The 20,510-nt window shown below is 43.5% G+C and overlaps 1 protein-coding gene across 1 annotated transcript in view; it reads left to right on the top strand.

Annotated features, from left to right (window-relative positions):
* Positions 1-20,510, top strand: part of LOC142584805 (uncharacterized) — a 42,149-nt gene that overhangs the window by 14,833 nt on the left and 6,806 nt on the right. Inside the window, exon 3 of the mRNA XM_075695079.1 lies at positions 14,818-14,926. Within this exon, the coding sequence (XP_075551194.1) occupies positions 14,818-14,926 (109 nt within the window). The remainder of the gene's footprint in view (positions 1-14,817; positions 14,927-20,510) is intronic.

The raw sequence follows: 20,510 nt of genomic DNA, 5'->3' as shown, positions 1-20,510 counted from the left end.
AAGCATTGGTGCTGGTTAAGGTGGTATGGGTGAAAGGCCCTCATTTAGAATCCTCCAAACCGATGACTTGGAAATTGGTACCTGGGCGGCCTTGTCCCGCACGCTAGCATGAGGGTTTCGGGCTATAAATGCTAGAACATCAGTGCATAGGCAAGGACTCAAAGATGGAGTCCTTTGCCACTGTTTCTTGACCCTGCCAGTTTGTCTCAGGCTTTCATAATTTCTGATGATAGTCGATGCGTTTGGTCTACCACCACACTTTCGTGACTGATGTATATTTGCGGCCTTCCTCTTGTTGCCATCTGCAGATCCCAACACAAGGATCATGTTTACCTTCTGCTCATTAGAGAAAGACATGTCGACTGGGGCGAAACAAAACACACCTTTAAATTTTTACACTGACGTTGTCAATTCTCTTTTGTGGCAGTAGGTTTTGTGGAAAAAAATAGCATCCTGCACTTTATCTACGCTAAGACAGCAGCTATGACAGCTCGTTTCCAACACCAAACGCAACAGTCTACTTCGGCGGGAGCGTGGCAAATAAGGTACTTGCTCGATCACCATGTTTTTATTTATTTCCTTCTGGCTAACTCAGAGGGAGCCTGTTTGAGAGTGCTGCTTTATGATCCGGGTGGGAGCGCAGTCACGTGGTATTCTCCATATTTCGCAGGGTTTATTTATCAGGTGAAAAAAAGTTAGCACGCAGTTAGTACGTCCCTTGGCTGTGCCTTCAAATGCCTCATTGACACTTTGATAATTAGGATAGTATGTTTCGAGTTAGATAATTAATTACAACTACCTAATTAAATATCAGTAACAAAAAATTACTGGCAGCTACTCCACTGCCATGCTGCACAGCCAGCTACTCCACTGCACTGTAAGCAGTATGTACTAGGTTTTCTTAGAGTAACGCATTGCTATTTTTTGAACTCTTGGTGCATGATAGTTATTGGAACACCATGCATATATTTATGACCTTTGCATGCAAGTGACAATGTTTCCATCCCTAATGAATGTTGTAAATCATTAGAAGCTTTTTTTTTCATGAGTCGTTAGCATTGCTTACTGGAAAGAGAAGCAATACTGAGACACACAACATTCATGTGCATTTCACATGCACTTGATAAAAGACTCTGCCGAAGGGTTTAATGAAGTCTGTAGGTTTCTTTCATGGTCAAGAAAGCACGCAAAGCAATTTGAAGCTTGCTGAACATACAGTAACATATTCATTCCCTAGGCATAGGCTATTCATACCTTTAGAAATAATTTGTATTGGCTACTTCCATGCCCTTCAAGAATATAATAAACTTTGTCCTGTGTGTATATTTACATATATTCTGTGTGTGCATAGTGGTTGCAGTATAAATTAAAACAATGTTGAAGTGAGAAAATACGGATTAGGCAGCCGCCACTAGCGCTTCTAATGTGCGTGTCCTCCTATTGTCAGGATTTGCAGAAATGAAGCGAAAGTATGAATTAAAAGCTGTGCACATTTGCACCAATAATGATGCAGTAAGCTATTAGCCTCGTTAATATCTTACTCGTTAGCCTATTAGCACTGTTTCAACTTCCGGTGGCCTTAGCAACTCGGTGAAACATGTTTTCCATCAGTGTTTTCCATTTTTCCAACCATAGACCACTGCATGTCCCACCTTTCTTCATTAAGCATGTCCTCTGGAAGACTGTACGCCTGTAGTGTGGCATACTCAGCTTCGAGAGCATCTAAAGCGTCTTCAACAGATTCATTGGCATCTCGGGGCAGCAGCTGAGGGAAAATCTGAATAAAGAAACGAAGACTCGAGAGCGATGCCTGTGAAATTTCAGGTTGGCCACCTCCGCATTCTTCATAGTTGCGTTTCAGAGTTGCATCTACATCCATAGCGCTTCGCCTCATCTCATTTCGGAAATTTTTCTGTAGAAGAGACCCAATGTAGTCGCTGACACTAAGGGGTAGGTTGTAATCCCGTAAACAGGCACTCCACACGTATGACACTGTCGTCGCACTTGTTCCGGAGAAAGTTCACTATGTTCCCTTGCTGTTCAGCGGTACAAACATAGCTTTGATGCTTTGCTGTGGAAACGTGCAGCTTTAAGTCGCCGTTGACACCGTGAGACACGCTGACGTCGCATCCAAACATTCTACAAAATGCAAAATGTTCTCCTTTTCTTGACGTCAAAAAGCATGGAAATTCAGAAGCTCGCAATAACTTCTGCAAATACCTTTTCTTCGACTTTGGTAGCGCCATGGCATCAAGCACACGAGAATTCTAACTTTACACGGAGCACCGCACACACGGCCTAGCCATCATTAATCATACACAAAAGCAGCAGCAACAAGATGCACCATGGAGGAAGGCATGCATGAAATGCAAGAACTAAATTGGCTCTGGCCGGCTTACTAGGCGCTGTAGTCGGCTGCTTAGTCGATGATACCGATGGTGCTAGTGCTGCCGTTGTTGGTGATGCTGACGATTACGATGCGGCTGTAGATTCCGCGGTGCCAGTTTCGCAAAAACCATTATTGCGCGAACAGAGACCACTTTTCGGGAGATATAAGATAGTGATCGTACAATCAGAAAGTTCAGTAAAAAATCGGGAGTCTCCCGGGTGAATCGGGAGGGTTGGCAGGTATGCGATGGACACAACCACCAGCAAGGCGGCGCCACCAGCACCTAAGGAGCGGCGAGGCTCTCTAGATTGCTCCAAAAAAGACAAAACTCCCGTCACGGCGCCTGCAAAGGGCCCGTGAGCTAATCCTCGTCTCTTAAACACACAGCACTAAACAGAAGTAACATAATGGATACACAACTACTATAACGGAATGTTAGAGGACTTCTCCATAACCTTGACGATATTAGAGAACTCCTACACAAACATAATCCAAAGTTGCTGTGTGCTCAGGAGACGCATCTAAAACATACACAAACTTTCTTCACCAGTACACCATCTTCCGCAAGGACCGTGATGAGGCTAACACCTCAGGCGGCAGTGTAGCAATCCTTGCAGACAAGTCTGTAGCTTGTAGCCACGTAGCCTTACAGATACCCCTCAAGGCAGTGTCAATTAGAGGGGTTCTTTTCAATAAGCTGGTAACTGTCTGTACTATATATATCCCCAAGCTATCAACTCCAAAAAGCCAATCTTTATGACCTCATAAAACAGCTCTCAGAACCCTACATACTTCTGAGCGATTTTAACGCCCACAACACGTTATGGGGAGATGCACACTGCGACACACAAGGCCGACTCATTGAAAACTTTATTCTGACCTCTAGTGCCTGCCTGTTTAATAAGGAGGAACCAACATATTACAGCATTCAACACGATTCATATTCATCCATAGACCTAGCAATAGGCTTCGCTTCCCTTCTGCCTCATCTGGAGTGGAATGAGATGAATAATCCATTTGGAAGTGACCACTTCCCTATAACTTTAAACTCAATAATGCAGCATGACAACCTTCCTTGTGTTGCCATTTGGAAATTAGCATCGGCGGACTGGGAGCAAAGACACTACCCATTCATCACCCGATTTTATAAACAATTTTAGTATAGATGATGCTGTCGTATATTTCACCGCTTTTATTTGTGATGCTGCTGAAAAGTTTATCCCACAAACGAATAGTGGTTCACCTAAAAGACGTGTTCCCTGGTGGAATAATGACTGTAGAAATGTGCGAAAGAGGCAGAATAAGGCATGGGGAATATTGTGCAGATCGCTGAATACATATAATCTAATTGAATTTAAACACATAAGATTTCAGGGAAGGTGGATATGACGTCAAGTGAAGGAAGAAAGCTGGGAGACGTTCCTCTCGGGTATAAATTTGTACACACAGGAGGCGAAAGTTTGGAATAGCGTAAGGAGGCTTTTAAAAGGGCAGCAAATAAATCCGTTGCCTCTGGTGAACAATCAAGGAAATACCTTAGAAGAGCAGGCAGACTTTCTTGGGGAGCACTTTGAGCGTGTGTCGAGCTCAATTCATTATTCTCAATCCTTTCTTAAACACAAAGAAATAGAAGAATGTAAGCCAATCACACGTAAATGCAAACAGAATGAACCGTACAACTGGCCCTTCAGTATTGCTGAGTTGAGAGCTGCCTTGAACACATGCAAGAGCGCTGCACCAGGACCTGACGGTCATGTATGACATGATCAGAAACTTACATACTGACACAAAAGGTACACTACTCGCAATTTCCAACACTATTTGGGCTGCGGGATACCTTCGATCCATGTGGAAAGAAGTGATTGTGGCCCCTGTTCTGAAGCAGGGTAAAGACCCTTCCTTGGCGGCAAGTTACCGTCCGATAGCTCTTACAAATTGTCTGTGTAAGCTTTTCGAAAAAAGTATTCATCACAGACTCGTACATTTCCTTGAACTCAACAATATGCTAGGTCCCTATCAGTCTGGCTTCAGAGAAGGGCGGTCGACAACTGATCATATTGTGCACATTGAAGGATATATCCGCGATGCGTTTGTACACAAACAGTTTTTCCTGTTGATATTCCTCGATATGGAGAAGGCGTACAACACAACATGGCGTTACGGGATCTTGCGAGACTTGTCGGAAATGGGCATCTGTGGAAATATGCTGAAAATAATTGAAAGCTATTTGTCGAATCGTATCTTCCGCATGAAAATCAGCAACATATTATTGCGACCTTTTATACAAGAAACTGGTGTACCCCAGGGAGGCATACTCAGTTGCACACTCTTTATCGCTAAGATGAGCACACTTCGTGCTTCTCTACCACCGGCCATCTTTTATTCTGTTTATGTAGACAATATACAAATAGGTTTCAAATTGTGCAACCTTACAGTGTGTGAGAGAAAGGTACAGCACGGCTTAAACAAGGTGTCCAAGTGGGCAGACCAAAATTGATTTAAAATCAACCCCCAAAAACGCTCTCGTGTTCTCTTTACAAGAAAGAGAAGCTTGGTTCCTGATCCAAGTGTAGAACTTCGTGGACAACAAATCCCTTGCAACAAAGAGCATAAATTTCTAGGTGTTATACTTGACTCCAGGCTTACTTTCATTTCACACATAAAATGTCTTAAAGCAAAATGTCTAAAAACAACGAATTTACTTAAAATCCTATCCCTCACAACATGGGGTAGCGACAGAAAGTGTTTAGTGAATCTTTATAGGAGCCTGGTTCGATCATGATTAGATTATGGTGCCGTAGTATATCACTCTGCTACACTGATCATGCTAAAGGTGTTAGGCCCCGTTCATCATCTACGCCACTAAATTCTAAATTCTAAATGCGCCACTGGCGCACTTAGAACAGGCCTTGTCGAAAGTCTATATGTAGAGTCAGATGAGTGGACACTCAATTTTCAGAGAACATACATCAGCTTCAGCTATTTTCTCAAAGTGCGCTCTAGTAAAGAACATCCGTGTTTCACAACCAATAACAACTTGACATGTGCAACACTTCTTCGTAATGGACAAGAACGGCACCGAGAGCAGCGCTGCTGCGCCGGCGTTGAGAGCGCCGCATGCGAAGCAAAATTCTAATAGCGGGTGGTACCCCTCTCCCATCTCTCGTTCGCACCGCCTTGACTGCCTCCTGCACTGCGCGTGTTTGGGCACGTTTCGTGCCGCGCGCGGTGTGTGCCTACGTGTGTGCGCGTGGACATTTCATTCGAAGGGCGATTTACAGTCTGTTTCACATTTAGTGAACTCGGAGCACGTTGCATCGCGATGCGGCGAGCGCTTGAGTCAGGCGGCGGCAGCAGCTCGCGCAGCTGCTCGAGGGGCGGGGTCTTGAACGGCGTCGTCTGCTACGGCGGCGCGCGCTGGCCGCATTGTCGGGCAGCGTTCTACTGTCAGTTGCAGGGCGCCGATCTCATGGTTACTGCGTGAAATGAGCCGGTATTCTTTACTAAGCGTTGTGCGACGCCCACTGAGTTCATCGCTGAAAGGTGCAGGGCAGTCATAGACGATGTACTGATTCCATACACTCTTGATGGCCCGTTTATGGAAGGCGACTGTATATTCTAACGCGATAGGTTGCCGATCCACACTGCTCCTGTTGTGCAAGAACTGCCGGAAGAGCGCGCAGTCACTCTCTTGTAGTGGCCGCCTGAATCCTCGCGCGCGAACATCATTTAAAATGTCTGGGGTTCGTTGAAAGTATCATTGGCGCAACATCCCCTCTATCAGTCGCCCCCGAGGATAGGCTTCGATCCACCATTGTCAGCGACTGAGACGTGTTGCGAATGAAGACATCCCTGATCAAGTCATTCTACACTTCACTGCCTTCCAGGATGAGCGCTGTCATCGCTGCCGCTGGGGACATGACGAGATACTAACTAAGGTTCCGAGCGTGACGTGTCCGATTCACCGCCGGCGGGCAGGGTCTGCCTGGTGTAGTGAATGATTGTCGAGAAAAATCACTTCCGGCTCATTGTCTTAACCTAAAACATTCCTTTAATCGTATCCATTTGTTTCATCGTTTTCGACCCCCATAGTTATCATTGTTGAGGGCTTTGTTTTGCTTTCGAGTCAAACAAAGACTGAGCACGTTGCGCGCACATCTTGGTGCGTCTTGTCACTGCTTATTACGGTAGCACACAGAGTGAAGAAATATACGTGCACGCGCTCAGTACCCCGGCCTTTCGAAAGAACAAACGAAGCATGCTGTCAAAAGAAGTTTGTGGAACTCCATTATCGCCAATGAAGGCTCGGAGTTTGGCTTCGCACAACGTTTAGTAAAGAATATAAGCTCAGCTCCCGCAGTACCGATGAAATCGGTGCACTGCCCCTGACAGTAGCCCGCTTCCCGACAATGCGGCCAGCGCGCGCCACCGTAGCAGACGACGCAGATCACGACTCCGCCCCTCGAGCGTCTGCGCCTGCTCGAGCTGCTGCCACCGCACGACTCCATTGCTTGCCGCATCGCGATGCAATACGTTCCGAGTTTTCCCCTAAGTGTGAAACAGACTGTACACGCTTCTATTTGCCTTTAAGAAGATCGGTACGATTGACAATTATTTTTATGGCTGCAAAAGGGCAGCCTCTGTTTAACCGTGTAAGTGACGCTGAGCAGGTAATTGTAAACGACATCGTATGTGCCGCTGGAAAAATCGTCAGCACATACGATGCGGCACACACGAGCTAAAGTCATTTTTGCAGTGTCTCACAATGTTTGCTACAAATCCGTGTTGTCTCTGATGGCGACAACGGACTTCCATCGACACTGTGCGGAAATAAAAAATATATCGCTGCATAGCACAAGTACGACATGCGCACACAACTTTAACTAGTATGTCCCCTACAATATGGAATAGAGGCAGCAATGTAGACAGCTTGGCCATTTTTTAACAGTGCCCAAGAGACGGAAGTTGAAAGTATTAGTAATCATTCCTGCTTCAGGAATGCCGTCGCGACCAAGACGCGGGCGTGTATCGTCCAGTAAGTCGATCGAGCGATGCAGTGGTGAAGCGGGAATGAACTCCGGTCATGTTCAATGCATCGTGCATGTATTCAATTTCTCGGCATGCGTGAACTTCGGCCACTGCTAGCGCATACAACAGAAGTGGTTTCCATTTTTTGGCAGCGCACACACAAACGAAACACGAGAAAGAAGACAGGACAAGCGCTCGTCGAACAACTCAAAGTTTTTATATGAATAAAAGAATTATGTACCGAGTAATTATTAAATTCATGTGGGTTACATATAAAAACCGTCATACACTCAGGAGTGATTAATGAACGCACTCGCTTCGTTTGCCAGTTGTTTACTTCACTCGGCGCACCGCAGTAATCCATGTCTGTCGTCTGCTTTTTTCATACCATTTTCTTGTGAATCGGCAGAATTTCACTGGTGGCATCAACCCTTTCGTGTTTACATTGCTGTCGTGACAGTAAACAACGCAATAATAATTTCCGGTCATTCGAAGAGGCGCCGTCGCAAACAAGAGACGTGTCGCGCGCAGCGCGAACTGAACGCGGGCACGACCGCTAAGGGAAGCGGCGGCGGAAACCTACACCCGTTGGAGATGAAATCGTTCCGCCAGGGGAGAAACGAGCGCTGGCGTCTAGGATGAAACTTGGCGTGCGGTCGTCCATAGACCCTCTATGAGACTTCCTTTGTCACTGCGTGCAAGAGAACTTAGCGGAAAAATGGATGTCTCAGTTCTCGAACACCGCCTAATGCCTCCAGCTAAGCTATTACTGCCCTGGGAATGGCAGGTGATAGACTGTGATGTATCCTTTGTAGAGGTCACAAAGCACGCACATGACCTCGAAATCGCTATGCATTTCCGTGAACTTCAATATAAGAACTCCTGCTCCGAATTCTACTCAGACACGTCAAAATCACATGCTGGTGCATCTTATGCTGCTGTTGGTTCCTCTTTCTTTAAATCTGACATATTGAACCCACTAACAAGCATCTTCATTGCAGAAGCCTATGCAGTACTAGCTGCCAGTAAAACATATAATTAAACTAAAACTTGACAGAGCAATTATATTCACAGACTCGTTAAGCCTTGTAAAAGCACTCATCTCTTTACAAAAGCATAGAAATTCTGTCTTCAATGAACTCTACTCTCTCATGCAATATTTAACTATCACACAAACATGCAGTGATATGCTGGGTACCTGGCCATAGAGGCATCGAGGGTTATGTACTAGCTGATAAAATGGCCAGATCACTGTCATCACTAACCATTATTCCTACGGCTGCGGTCCTTGTCACAGATCTTAAGCCTTTCTTACAAAAGGAACAGTGAAAGCACTGGCAACGCATGTGGAATGCAGAAATCAATAATAAACTGCACATTATAAAGCCACGGTTAGGTTTATGGCCCTCCCCAACAAAATCACGCGAATAGATGTCTTATTCTGTCATCTCAGAATAGGGCACACACTTGGTACCCATAATTTTCTGCTTACTGGAAATGAACCTCCGACCTGTGGTCCATGTGGGGAAAGGCTGACCGTCCTCCACGTCCTCTTGGAGTGTCGGAAAGCCGAATCTGAGAGAAAGAAACATTTTCCTCTTGCATATCATTATTGCATCCCTCTTCACCCAGCTATGTTTCTTGGTAAAGAACAGGTTTTTAACACCAAAGCAGTCCTCAATTATTTAAAAGATGTTATCCTACATGTTATCAGCCCATTAAATTCGTAGTGCATCCTCTTTCCAGAGGATGCTGCTGTGATAGTTGATTTGTATAGCACATGCCTCCAGACCCTTGTGTCTCAAGGGCTGTAAGGAGGCAATGGCGCTCTAGTGAATTTCAGCATCTTACATATTTTTATATCGTATCATTATTTGCAATGCACCTTTATGCACATAGTACACATCATTTGTCATCGCCATAATCTTATTACACGTACATTTTACGCACTTTACAGTGAATATTTTAGGCCCCTTTACAGCCACATCACATCAACTTCATAGAATCCATCACTCCACTGCAAAATCACTAACACATGCTTGGAGCTCTTTGGCCATACCTGGCCCTTGCGCCAATAAAAACCACACATCATTCATTCATTCCTGTTTCCTTTTCTGTCGCCCTTATATTATGTTGGATGGACCAACCAGTTATGGAGCAAAGGATGGAACAAAAAGAATGCTTGAACATTCTGAGAGTACTACAGTAACCCACTGCGGGACATTCGAACCACTTAAGGTTACGTGCCACAGAAACCATTTTGCGAGTAGTTCAGATTCCACCACCAGGCGACGTTACTCACTCATGACCGAAGAAAAAAATGCTGTTTGAGAAAAGTGTTTTCCCCCTACCCCTACGCTTTGTGGGCGACGAGTGCTGCCTTGGTGCATCATCATTGATTTGTTGCTGCGTGTAGTGTCTACAGGAATACAACATATTGAACAATGGCACGAATAGTTCTTTCTCACAGTGAAGCACACTACTGGTTGCCTTTGTCGATTAGTGTCTATGTTGTAGTAAGGCTAACCTGAAGGAACAAAATACAAAAGAAAAGAACTTTCATCCATCCACCCAGAGTGCATCCACGACAATGAAAGATGCTGAAAGTAGACCAGTGTGTTTGTCTCCTCCTGCCCACATGTTTAGGTTCGCATTCCTGACCATCAGACGCACCTGCCACAAGTAAAACACGAGCAAACGATTTTGTTTGTGATTGTGACAACTGTCAAGGTTACACTGCTTTATTGTTAAAAGCTGTTCATGCTAACAGTGTCACTTTTAAGTGCAAAAAGAAATTTGAATTTCCGCATAATCCCTGGATCACTAATAGGCTACTTGTGAGCATGAGGAAAAAAGAAAACATGTGTAGGAAGACCAAGAAACAGCCTTTCAATGTTAATTTAGTGTTATGCTATAAGAAATATTGCAACATGTTGAGTAATTTATTGAAAAAATCAAAAAGGCAATATTATGAAAATGAATTCATGAAGAATAAGTTTCATCCAAATAAACAATGGCAACTTATAAACAAGTTTTTGAATGTACCGCATTCTGGCAGTTCCATTGAAAAAGTAATTTACAATAATGTAACTATAACTGACCCGCCTAGCATTGCTCGTGCGTTCAGTAATCACTTTTATGAAATTGATAATACTACCCATGTTCCTTCTGTTTGTCATACGACTGATGCAACCAATCTTTGTTTTTGTTTCCTCTAACATCTGAAGAAATCCCTATTGAGATTCACAACTTGAAGAACACAAGTCCTGGTCTTGATGGAATTTTCGCGTTTCATTTAAAGCTTGTTGCTCCGAATATTTCTGATGTTCTCTGTAACTTAACCAACCTTTAACGGTAATTATACCAGTTCAAAACTGGTATATTTCCTAGAAGTAAAAAAAGCCAAAGTAATTCCTGTTCATAAAAAGGGTGACAAAGCTCCAGTCGGTAACTATCGTCCTATATGTATTTTACCTTCAATTAGTAAAGTTGTTAAAAAGTTAATGCTTCGTCATATTAAGAACTACCTTAACAAATTTAGCTTGCTGAAACCTTATCAGTTCAGTTTTCGTTCAGGAAGCTCGACTAACTTGTCTTTGCGAACATTAACTGACTATATTCGACATTCACTTGATCTCGGATACTTTGTTGGCTCGGTCTTTTTAGACTTTACTAAAACCTTTGATACAACAAACCACGAAGTTTTGTTTACTAAGATGGTGTCTATTGGGATTTCTGGTTCAACTCTTAATATATTAAAAGATGATTTATTTAATTGTAAATTAACAGTGTACGCAGGCGGGGCTTTCTCTGGAAGCAAAATTATTAACCAAGGAGTGCCTCAGGGCTTGATTTTAGGTCCACTATTATTTTGCATTTATATTAATTATTTACGTGACTGCCTTGATTATACACTCCCTATATTATCCCCTTCAGTCACGAATTACGATCGACTGTCGATAAATTTGTGAAACTTGCCTAATCTTATGCCAAGGCGCTGGAGACTGCATAGAAAGCAAGTCAAGGTGGGATGAGAATGACTCTGTGCATTTTATAGAGACCCATGATAATTACATAGTACTTAAATATTCATTTATTGTGCAGTCAGTCATGCTACATTTCTTCATTAGAAATATTGAATCATCTGCTCGAATTACATGGGCAGGTTAATTATTGGGTGCAAATATTACAATGGAAAAAAAATTATTTTGCCAATTACTACCGAAACGTTGAACTTGAGACGTCCCGTCAAACAGGTAGTGCCTTCACCGAAGCGGTCGTCTGAACCGATATATTTCACTCAGAAGTGAAATGGGTGTACTTCAGCAAAGCAGAATGTTCAATTTACCCAAAGCTTAATGTTCGTTGTCTATTCCTTCTAACCACTGCACAGTAATGGCAAAAATAAGTCGCATCCATAAACGTGTATGCCGTGACTGAAGGGGCCATACGCTAATGACACGACTGTTGCCCTCTCCGATAAATCTTTACTTTTGCTAGTTGTTAAACTAAACAGTGATCTGTCTAATATTACTGATTGGTGTAACGCCAATTTTCTGATGATAAACCCTACCAAAATGCAATTCGTGATATTTAAGTCGTTGCAGAGACATTTATTTACCTTGCTCTCCGACCATATCTCAATGAGCATGACATTCCTGCCTCTGCCGCTTGTGTTTCTTTCCTCGACATCAATTTAGATCCCCGCCTTAAGCGTACTAACCACACCACACACATTAAACAAAAAACAGCATTTGCCATTAGAGCACTACTCAAATCATGTGCATCTTTTCCCAAAGACGCATTATTATTGGTATGCTTCGCTTTCATTCATATTCATATCATTTATAGTATCGCTTCTTGCGGTAATACTTATCATTGTCATCTTTCCTCTATTCAGCACATGCAAAATCAGGTTATCCACATTATAACGTGAAGTCATTTTTTTTCTAACGCCTCTTCACAACTACGTACAAACCGCATTGTTCAAGCTACTGATTTGTTTAACCATCACTCAGTGATATTATTTCTCAAATTAGTAACTCAACAAGTTTCTTACAGCTATGTTAGTTCTGATCTCCTTTTTAATTCTAATAACACAAGGTTTGCAGCACAAGGATATTTCCAGTTGCCTTTATGTCATACTAATTACAGAAAGATGGCTTCCTCTCTTTGTGCGCTTAAACTTTGGAGCAATCTACCGTATTCCATTAAGTTGTCATCTACCTTGTACTCTTTTAAATACGAACTCAAGAATTTTTTGCTGTCTGATTAATTTCATATAAAATTATTTTGCTAATTAGTAACTGTTTAGTTAGATATGATTGTGCATCTTTCCTCTTCCTCTTGTTCTTTGTGTGTCATCACTCAATTTCTCGCTTATATTTTGCTTATCCCATATTTTGTTTCTATGCTCTGTATTTCGCTTTAATTTTATATATAACTTCTAATCCAAGGATCCCGGTGCAGTCTCTGACTTTGGGACCCTTGTCTGTATACCATTTCTTGTAACCAATTCTTATGAACGAATAATAAACATAAACTGAAGGTGTTTATTGAAAATGTATGCAAGGAGGGAGAGGTCGAACTCTGTACGCAGGTTTCACCTTTCGAGCAGCCAGAACCGGTCCCGTGCGTAGACGCTGGTGATGCGCCTGACTGACTGACACTTTTTCTTTGTTGTATTTATTACGCTGGAGATGCACCTGGCTGACTGGTGGTTCTCCTTTGTTACACAACAAAAAATTGCGGCAGAACCCATGTCATGGTGGCTGTGGACAGTAGTGCCTTAGCATTGAATCAGTATAATGACACAACGTATTGCCACCATTGAAACGATTTATGTATGAGGCATGTACTGCAGTGGGATTCCTCTTTTGTGCTTCCCTAAGAACACTCGGTGTCATCTAGAGCTGTCACTGGGAAAGCCTGTGTATGGACTCTGAAATGCATCGTGCGCTGGTGCATGGACTCTGAAATGCATCATGCGCCGGTGCATGAGAACGCTGAGAAACGCTTCATGCGGCAACCAGACTCCTCTCTCGCACTTCTTTCTGGACATGCTGCGCCAGCTAGTGGCAATGCCGAGAAGTCTCTGCCCGGCTTTCAAGATGAGAAGCGGGGTGTGCCAGTGCCTGCGAATGCTGAGAAGTTGAGAATGCTGAGAAATTGAACATCCTTTGCTTGGCCACGCATTCAGCGGCACATACCCAGTGCAATAACGGGTATTTTCCAAGGAAGCTGCAATAGTCATTGCAAAACATCAACCTAATAATTCACGTTACTCAGGCCATTTGCGAATTCGGTAATGTCAGGGACGTCAAAGGGCCTTTAAAACAATCGGAGAGAGAGAGAGAAGAGGAAAGACAGGGAAGTTAACCAGACGCACGTCCGATTTGCTTCCCTGCAGTGGGGGAATGGGCATAGGGACGAAGAGAAAGAGACAGAGAGGAGATGGAGCATAGTTTCGCGCATATTTGAAGGTTTGCACCGAGTCCACACACAGTTGCCGAGACCTGTCGACTTCAGGTACTTCAACAACGCTTTCGTGGATTTCCGTGCCATCGACGCATATGACCATGTCCCAAGGATCTTCATTTCCAAAAATAATCTAGGGTCCACTGGTTCAATGCTGTCCTGAGAGCCTCATGTTCGACGTCGTACTGGGTAAAACAATTGAAGCTCAAAGGCAAGTGAGTGATTTCACTCACTTGTTTAAAGGACCCCCAAATCACCTGGATTTGGCAGTCCTTTAAACATGAAAAAAAAGAACATACTTATTACTGCTCCAAGGAAATACTGTCTCTAGGGGACATCTATAGCGCAAGCATGCATTATCTGCTCCCGCCAGCAGACAACACAGCCGCATGTTCACTTCCCTCATCAAATGACAAGGCTTCTTGTTTGACTGCACTGCATTGAGATAGTGAGACAGAGCATCCCGTTATTGCTACCTGACATCAGCAAATTTTGCTTTTTGTCATGACGTTGCAATAATGTCAGTGGCGCAAGATCTGGTGTTTCGAGTCCAACTGTAGCATCGCGTTAAATATCTTGTTTCATAAACTGCACACTCACCAAGTATAATTTTTTTATGTGCAGGGCATGTAATAGAGTTCTTTTAGTTTAAAGAATCTCTCATAAAAGCTTCATGTTCATTTAGGTGTAAACTACATGTGTATGAAAAAAAGCTAACAATAGAGATGAAAGCCTTCGTGTCTGGGAATGCACGTTTTGCAGGCATCTGTGTAGGGTTTACAGTCATATGAAAGCTGCCTAGTTGAAAGGTTAGAGTTGTTAAACTCTGCAAAGGCAGAAACTAGCACCTTGGTGAACGGGATAAGTGTATCTCACCAGTGGCATCACTGTTCATGCACATTACTGTTTTGTTGACATTGCAGAATACACACGGTGACATTGGGGATCTGAGGGATGAGTTTGCTGAACAGAGCAAGAAGTACTTGGATGCTGGTGTCGTGGTCATCAGAGATGCCAAGCCTGTCAATAGAGGTACTTCCTCCTTTTGCCTACTTTGTTTTCGCTTTGCATGCTGTGCATCTGTTTCGATGCAGCCATCAGTGTAAGCAAATCTTATTCCAGCGTATGTTGGAGGCATTATGTTTGAGGGTTTAGCTTGATTGGGAACTGCATGAACTATGCAGATATATTTCTCCTTTTTTTAAAGCATTCTTTGTTTTGCTGTTGGGATGGAAGTTGAGTTAAGAAATGTGCCCATGTGTTTGCATGAGCTTTGCATCCGCACGAGAGCCTCGTGGTAGCAGAAATGCACCAATCAAGCTTTTTGGAGGTGTAAAGTATGAGTATAGCTTAATACATTGTCACATTGTAGTGGCGATGAAAAGGTAAACACTGTCAAACTGTTAATTAGGAATCTAGCTTATTATTGGGTGAAATTGTGCCAGATAAAAATCATCACCGCCAGCCTATTTTTTTTTATGTCCACTGCAGGACAAAGGCCTTTCCCAGTGGTCTCCAATTAACCTTGCCTTCCGCTAGCTGATTGGACGTTATGCCTGTAAATTTCCCTAATTTTGTCACACCACCTGATTGTCCGCTGTCCTCGACAGGACTTCCCTCCCCTTGGCACCCATTCTGTAGTTCTAATTGTCCACCGGTTATCTACCCTATGCATTACATGGCCTCCCCAGCTACATTTTCCCCTCCTAATGTCAACTGAATATTGGCTACCCCTAGGGTTGGGCAAAGATGCACTATTCCCATCCCTAGGGCAAAGTATTGTTTTGTATCATGATACAAAAGATACTCGGACAACAAGTTTTTCAGGTACAGATACAAGATACTACTGCAATAATTGTGTCCAATGCAATGCTTTCCATTTGAATCTTAAGGTATTTTGATATATTTGCAAAGTTCTTATTGTTGAGCTATATAATGTAACAGCAAATGCGTATGCACAAAAATGTTTGCTTGAAAATTTCTTAACTCCGACCAACCTTGTTTCACTTGAATGAAATGTCTGTTAGCATCTCAGAATTTTTGCCTTTCTTGCTCAAAGTGTAATATTTTTGTTCTGAAACATTTTATTAGAATTGCTTTAGCTGCTTAACATGAAAGCTCTTTATGTGCTATGTGGTCAGCGGTTTTCGCTTGTCACTTTTGTAAATGATGGGAGTCACTGCTCTGCTTGCCGACCAGCTAGTGGGTCGCCATCTGATTACAAGAATGTCAATAAGAAGCCTCCGCACAGTGGCGCAAATACCCCTGTGAAGTTTTACGTTGTCCGTAAACCGTAATCTGCATCACAGTTTATGCAATACCGGATCACTGGACAGGTGTACAGCAGCAACAATGCTGGTAGTGACACTTTTTTTTATGCATTGTGTATACAGAGAGCACATAAAGTTGCAATGACCTTATATATTCTACTTATCTGCTGGCGCAAATCATTTGTTAGTGGCAGATTCATTAACATGCAATCCTTTAACAATTTTTTTTCTGTGAGGAAACTTCTCCAGCCCAAAAATGTTTCATACGTACTGTATTGGCACAAAGCGTCACTGGACACTGCCGCTATTCATACTACTGCTACTTATAGCTCTGATTACCTGGTGATTTGTAACAGTAAAAAAATTTAAAGGGCTCCTCACCAGGCCACATAGCAAATTTTGGTTTATGGGAACTCCACCATCATCATCATAGAAGCCACCGGCATCATTGGAACTCGGGCATCGCAGCCAGCAGTCGAAGAAGTAGAAGACAAGGTATTACAGTAAAACACGTTGTGGGGCTAGTTGGTGCATAGCTTTCAAAAGGTGAAGCGCCAGTAGCGATGACACACAAGAAGGAATACAGACAGGACAAGGCGCTTCCTGTCTATATTCCTTCTTGTGTGTCGTCACTATTGGCGCTTCACCTTTCGAAAGGACAAGGTATCTTGTGAGCGCGGGCAGTAGTTCGAAGCACGGCTGGGCGCCCTTGGGCGTGGCCGGCCAGGACTGGGGCCTTCTGGCGGGGACTGAGGGACCGCGCCCTTCCCGCAAGTTATATGCTGGAAGTTATGTGCCATCTAGGGAGCATTCTGCAGCAATAATTTTTCAAATTAGTCTATTAATAGTGGAGATAGAAATATTTCAGTGCCCTGAACTCACGACTTTAGGAGGCGAGGGCCACTGCCAAGAGAGACATTCTCTCCACGTGCGCCGTTTAGCCTCCGCGAGCGAAATTCCTTCCCTGCAGTCTCCTATACTGGAGTTTGAGGCTTGTGTGATGCATACGTCATGGGCCTCGCCTTCATTTTTTTCCTAAATTTTTTTGCTGCGCAGCATACTATTTTATGCACTGTGCACGAGAACACCTGACTAGCGTTATAAGTCAGTGCTACACGAATACTGAGGTAGACACAAGCTGTTCATAGAGCATGAACAAGTGACGTCACAACAGTGTGATGTATGTAGGCGCACTTGTGTGCTATAAGTCGACTATCCGGCTGGGAGTGCGGCGCCCACGAGGACAAGGGCAAACGGTGTACGGTTTGAAATTGCAGCTCTTTCTGCGGTGCGTAGCGGACATGAACGTTAGCCTTCATTGTATGCATTGTGCTTGTCAGCTCAAAATTGCCAGACCTGGTGAGGAGCCCTTTAAGGTTGAGCTGAAAAAAAATAAAAATTTACCTAAGTAATATAGAAAGGCTCTTTCGCATCACACGACAACAGTGAACACAATACAGATGGCGCCACTGATAGTTATGAAAGTTCACTTTCATGACATATAAACAAGCACTAGCCCATCTGTAGTATGCAGGTTCGTAGCTTAATCATATTTCACAGAATTCTTATCATGTGACATAGTCTAAAAAATTGCTTTTGGTGCTTGCTAGCGGCAGTCACGTTCACAAAATACCTTGAATACCTTGTCACCTGGAATCAGCATCATCAACTCTTTGGTTCAAAACAGTCAAACTTACATCCACAAGATCCTTCAAATTGCTGATGTGTGAAAGTCACTAGATGCAAGGCAACCCTATTCTTGTATTCTTCAGACTTCATAACAAAGCACCACGCAAGAGAAACTTTGGTAACGACATTATAGTGTCATCAGAATTTGCGGGAAATACGCCACGTGCATTGGTGTACGCATTACAGTACGGTGGCTGCGAGCAAGTGTCATGGCACCGACGCAACTAAAAAGAAAAAAAAAGTAGGCTGCACGCAGACGTTCGCGCACCTGTGTTCGTCGATGTGGTGCAGGCACCACCACATCAATCTGCTCCACCAATAGGGATGCATAGACCTCACCGCCTGCCATTGCTTGAGGGCTCTGGCAGAAAGATAAAAAAATGTCACTGCCTTTAGTTTTATTCAGGTGGCTTAGTGGCAGCAGTATCAGCTTCAGAAGTGGGGCTCAGCCAAGGTTTATAGTTTCTCATGGTGATGTTACGGCAGCAGTATCTTGTATCTTAAGATACACGATGCATTCTTTCATGTAGCGGAAATACAGATACTGATACACGCCTTGTCCGAAGTATCATGATAGATAGAAGGTACCCAAAGAGTATCTAAGATAGTATCTAAGTTACATGTAGCTTCGATAGTGCCCAACACTGGCTACCTCCATTTACTCTCTTATCCACACCGCCACCTTCCTGGTCTTAATGTCGTGCCTGGCACTTTTCGCTCCATCGCTCATTTGACGGTCCTTACCTTATTCTCAAGTTTCTTTGCCCAGTAAAAAAGCAACACTTGAGCTACAATAGCGGCCAGCATAGTTGTCGGTCACATACATCCGAGTGTGTGCACCACTATTCACATTGTGTTTGGACTCTTATGAACATTATTTCTCTATATAATCAGGAAATTTCCTATAGTACATGTTGGTAATTGTATGCACTAGAATGGTAGTATGTAGTACTTGGTGTTATGCAACATGATGCACACGAATGACAGTGGTAATTGTCCATCATCAAATGGAGACGAGCACCTGCGTGCATGGGCTCTCGCTTGTGCCTGGAAGAGCCAGTTTCCATCGGCACGAAAGAAATATGTGCTGCGTGAATGTGGCCTATGTTTTTAGCACCAGGTCGTTGTGTTTGGGTGCAAAGGTTCGATCCCACCATTAGATGCTAAATTTTTCTTCTATTGAAGAGGCCCGAAACAATGCGACACAGGAACCTACTTGCATACATACCGCAAAGTGTCTTGTATGAGTCTTCTCGTGGAAAGACAGGTGGCGACACCTGATTTGAAGTTCCCACACCAGCTCTCTATGACTTGATGGATTTTGACAGTGTTGAGATGGGGAGACCATTCTCAGTAACACATAATTGCCAATTCTGAGTTGCATAAATGAAACATATGTATGTCTGTGATCTGAGAAAGAGAAAAATAACTCATCTTTGCACTGCTGGTCTACACATGGCACTTGCACATAACTGCGTCTGCCGAGGCATGCTGCATAGTGTAGTCTACTGCAGCTGCCACAGGTTACAACGACGAGCCCTTTCACAGCCACGACACTCGGGGGGGGGGGGGGGGGGGCTTTGCCCTCTTGACCTCACTGCGGTGTAGCTTCCTGCATGCAAGGGAAGACAAAAAGAGGAAGAAAGGTATTGGTGTGATAACTTCACTCATAGTTGAAGAATCTGAAAAATTTTTCTTGCATGGGGTTTGCAAAATGACATCTTTTTGTGAAGCCATTTTATCGCATTGTGGGCATTGCTGTGATGATCCGTATAATGCCTAAGGGCGATAACACCGTCACTGCACGCCGTATGTTGTATGTGCGAGTGAAAACGTGTGAGCGTGAGCCGACAATCACGGCTTGATCTCATGTCTGCAAGGGAGGAAAGCAGAGAGGAAACACGTCTTTTGTCGTGTGCAAGGAACCAGGGGGAAGTGAGGTAAGGGTGGCGATGTACTTCGGCAGCAATTTCGTACGGTGAGGCCGTGCACGGTTGCGCGGGCTTTATCTTGAAAACGATCTGCTTTGGAGGCAGTGTTTAGGTGAGCTGACGGCTTGCAGCTTTGCATCTGCCGTGTTTTCGCCACTCTGTTTTGCATTGAAGTGATAGACTGCACGAAGGTAACTTTGCTCGCTGCTGCTGCCACGCTTCCTCATGCCAGCGTTTTGACTGCGACTGTCTGTAGTCATTGAGTGTGATGTGTGCATGTTTGCTTGTGCTAACTTAGACCATGCTTGTTAATTTAGTTGATAAGTATGTGTTTAAAATGTTATATGACAGGTTAAACTAATCTCCTTACTTATTATGGCTGTCTCCTAATTTACTATCGCAGTCGATGCTTTGCCTTTCGGGAGAAACTGCGACTTTTTTATGATTAGATATAAAAATGTTTCAGGGCCCCTTTAATGGTGCGAAAAATTTGGTGCAAAATTCAGAAAGGCAAGCTTAGTCTCAATTTTCTATGGCTATCAGCCAAGCCTTTTAAAACAAATATTGAAAATTGTGTTTTGAAAGATTACCATTTTAAACTGATCTGGTGTTGTTATTTAGCCTCATTTTAAATTTTCTTGTGACACAGAATTCTGCAAAAAACTGCAGTGGTTTTAAACCTCGAGAACTAAATTAGCATAAATAAATGCTCGTACAAACATGCAA

The sequence above is a fragment of the Dermacentor variabilis genome, chromosome 6 (genome assembly GCF_050947875.1).
Source record: "Dermacentor variabilis isolate Ectoservices chromosome 6, ASM5094787v1, whole genome shotgun sequence".
Classification (NCBI taxonomy): Eukaryota; Metazoa; Arthropoda; class Arachnida; order Ixodida; family Ixodidae; genus Dermacentor; species Dermacentor variabilis.
The sequence above is the reverse complement of the archived record's forward strand: the minus strand, read 5'-3'. Positions and strand labels throughout refer to the sequence as shown.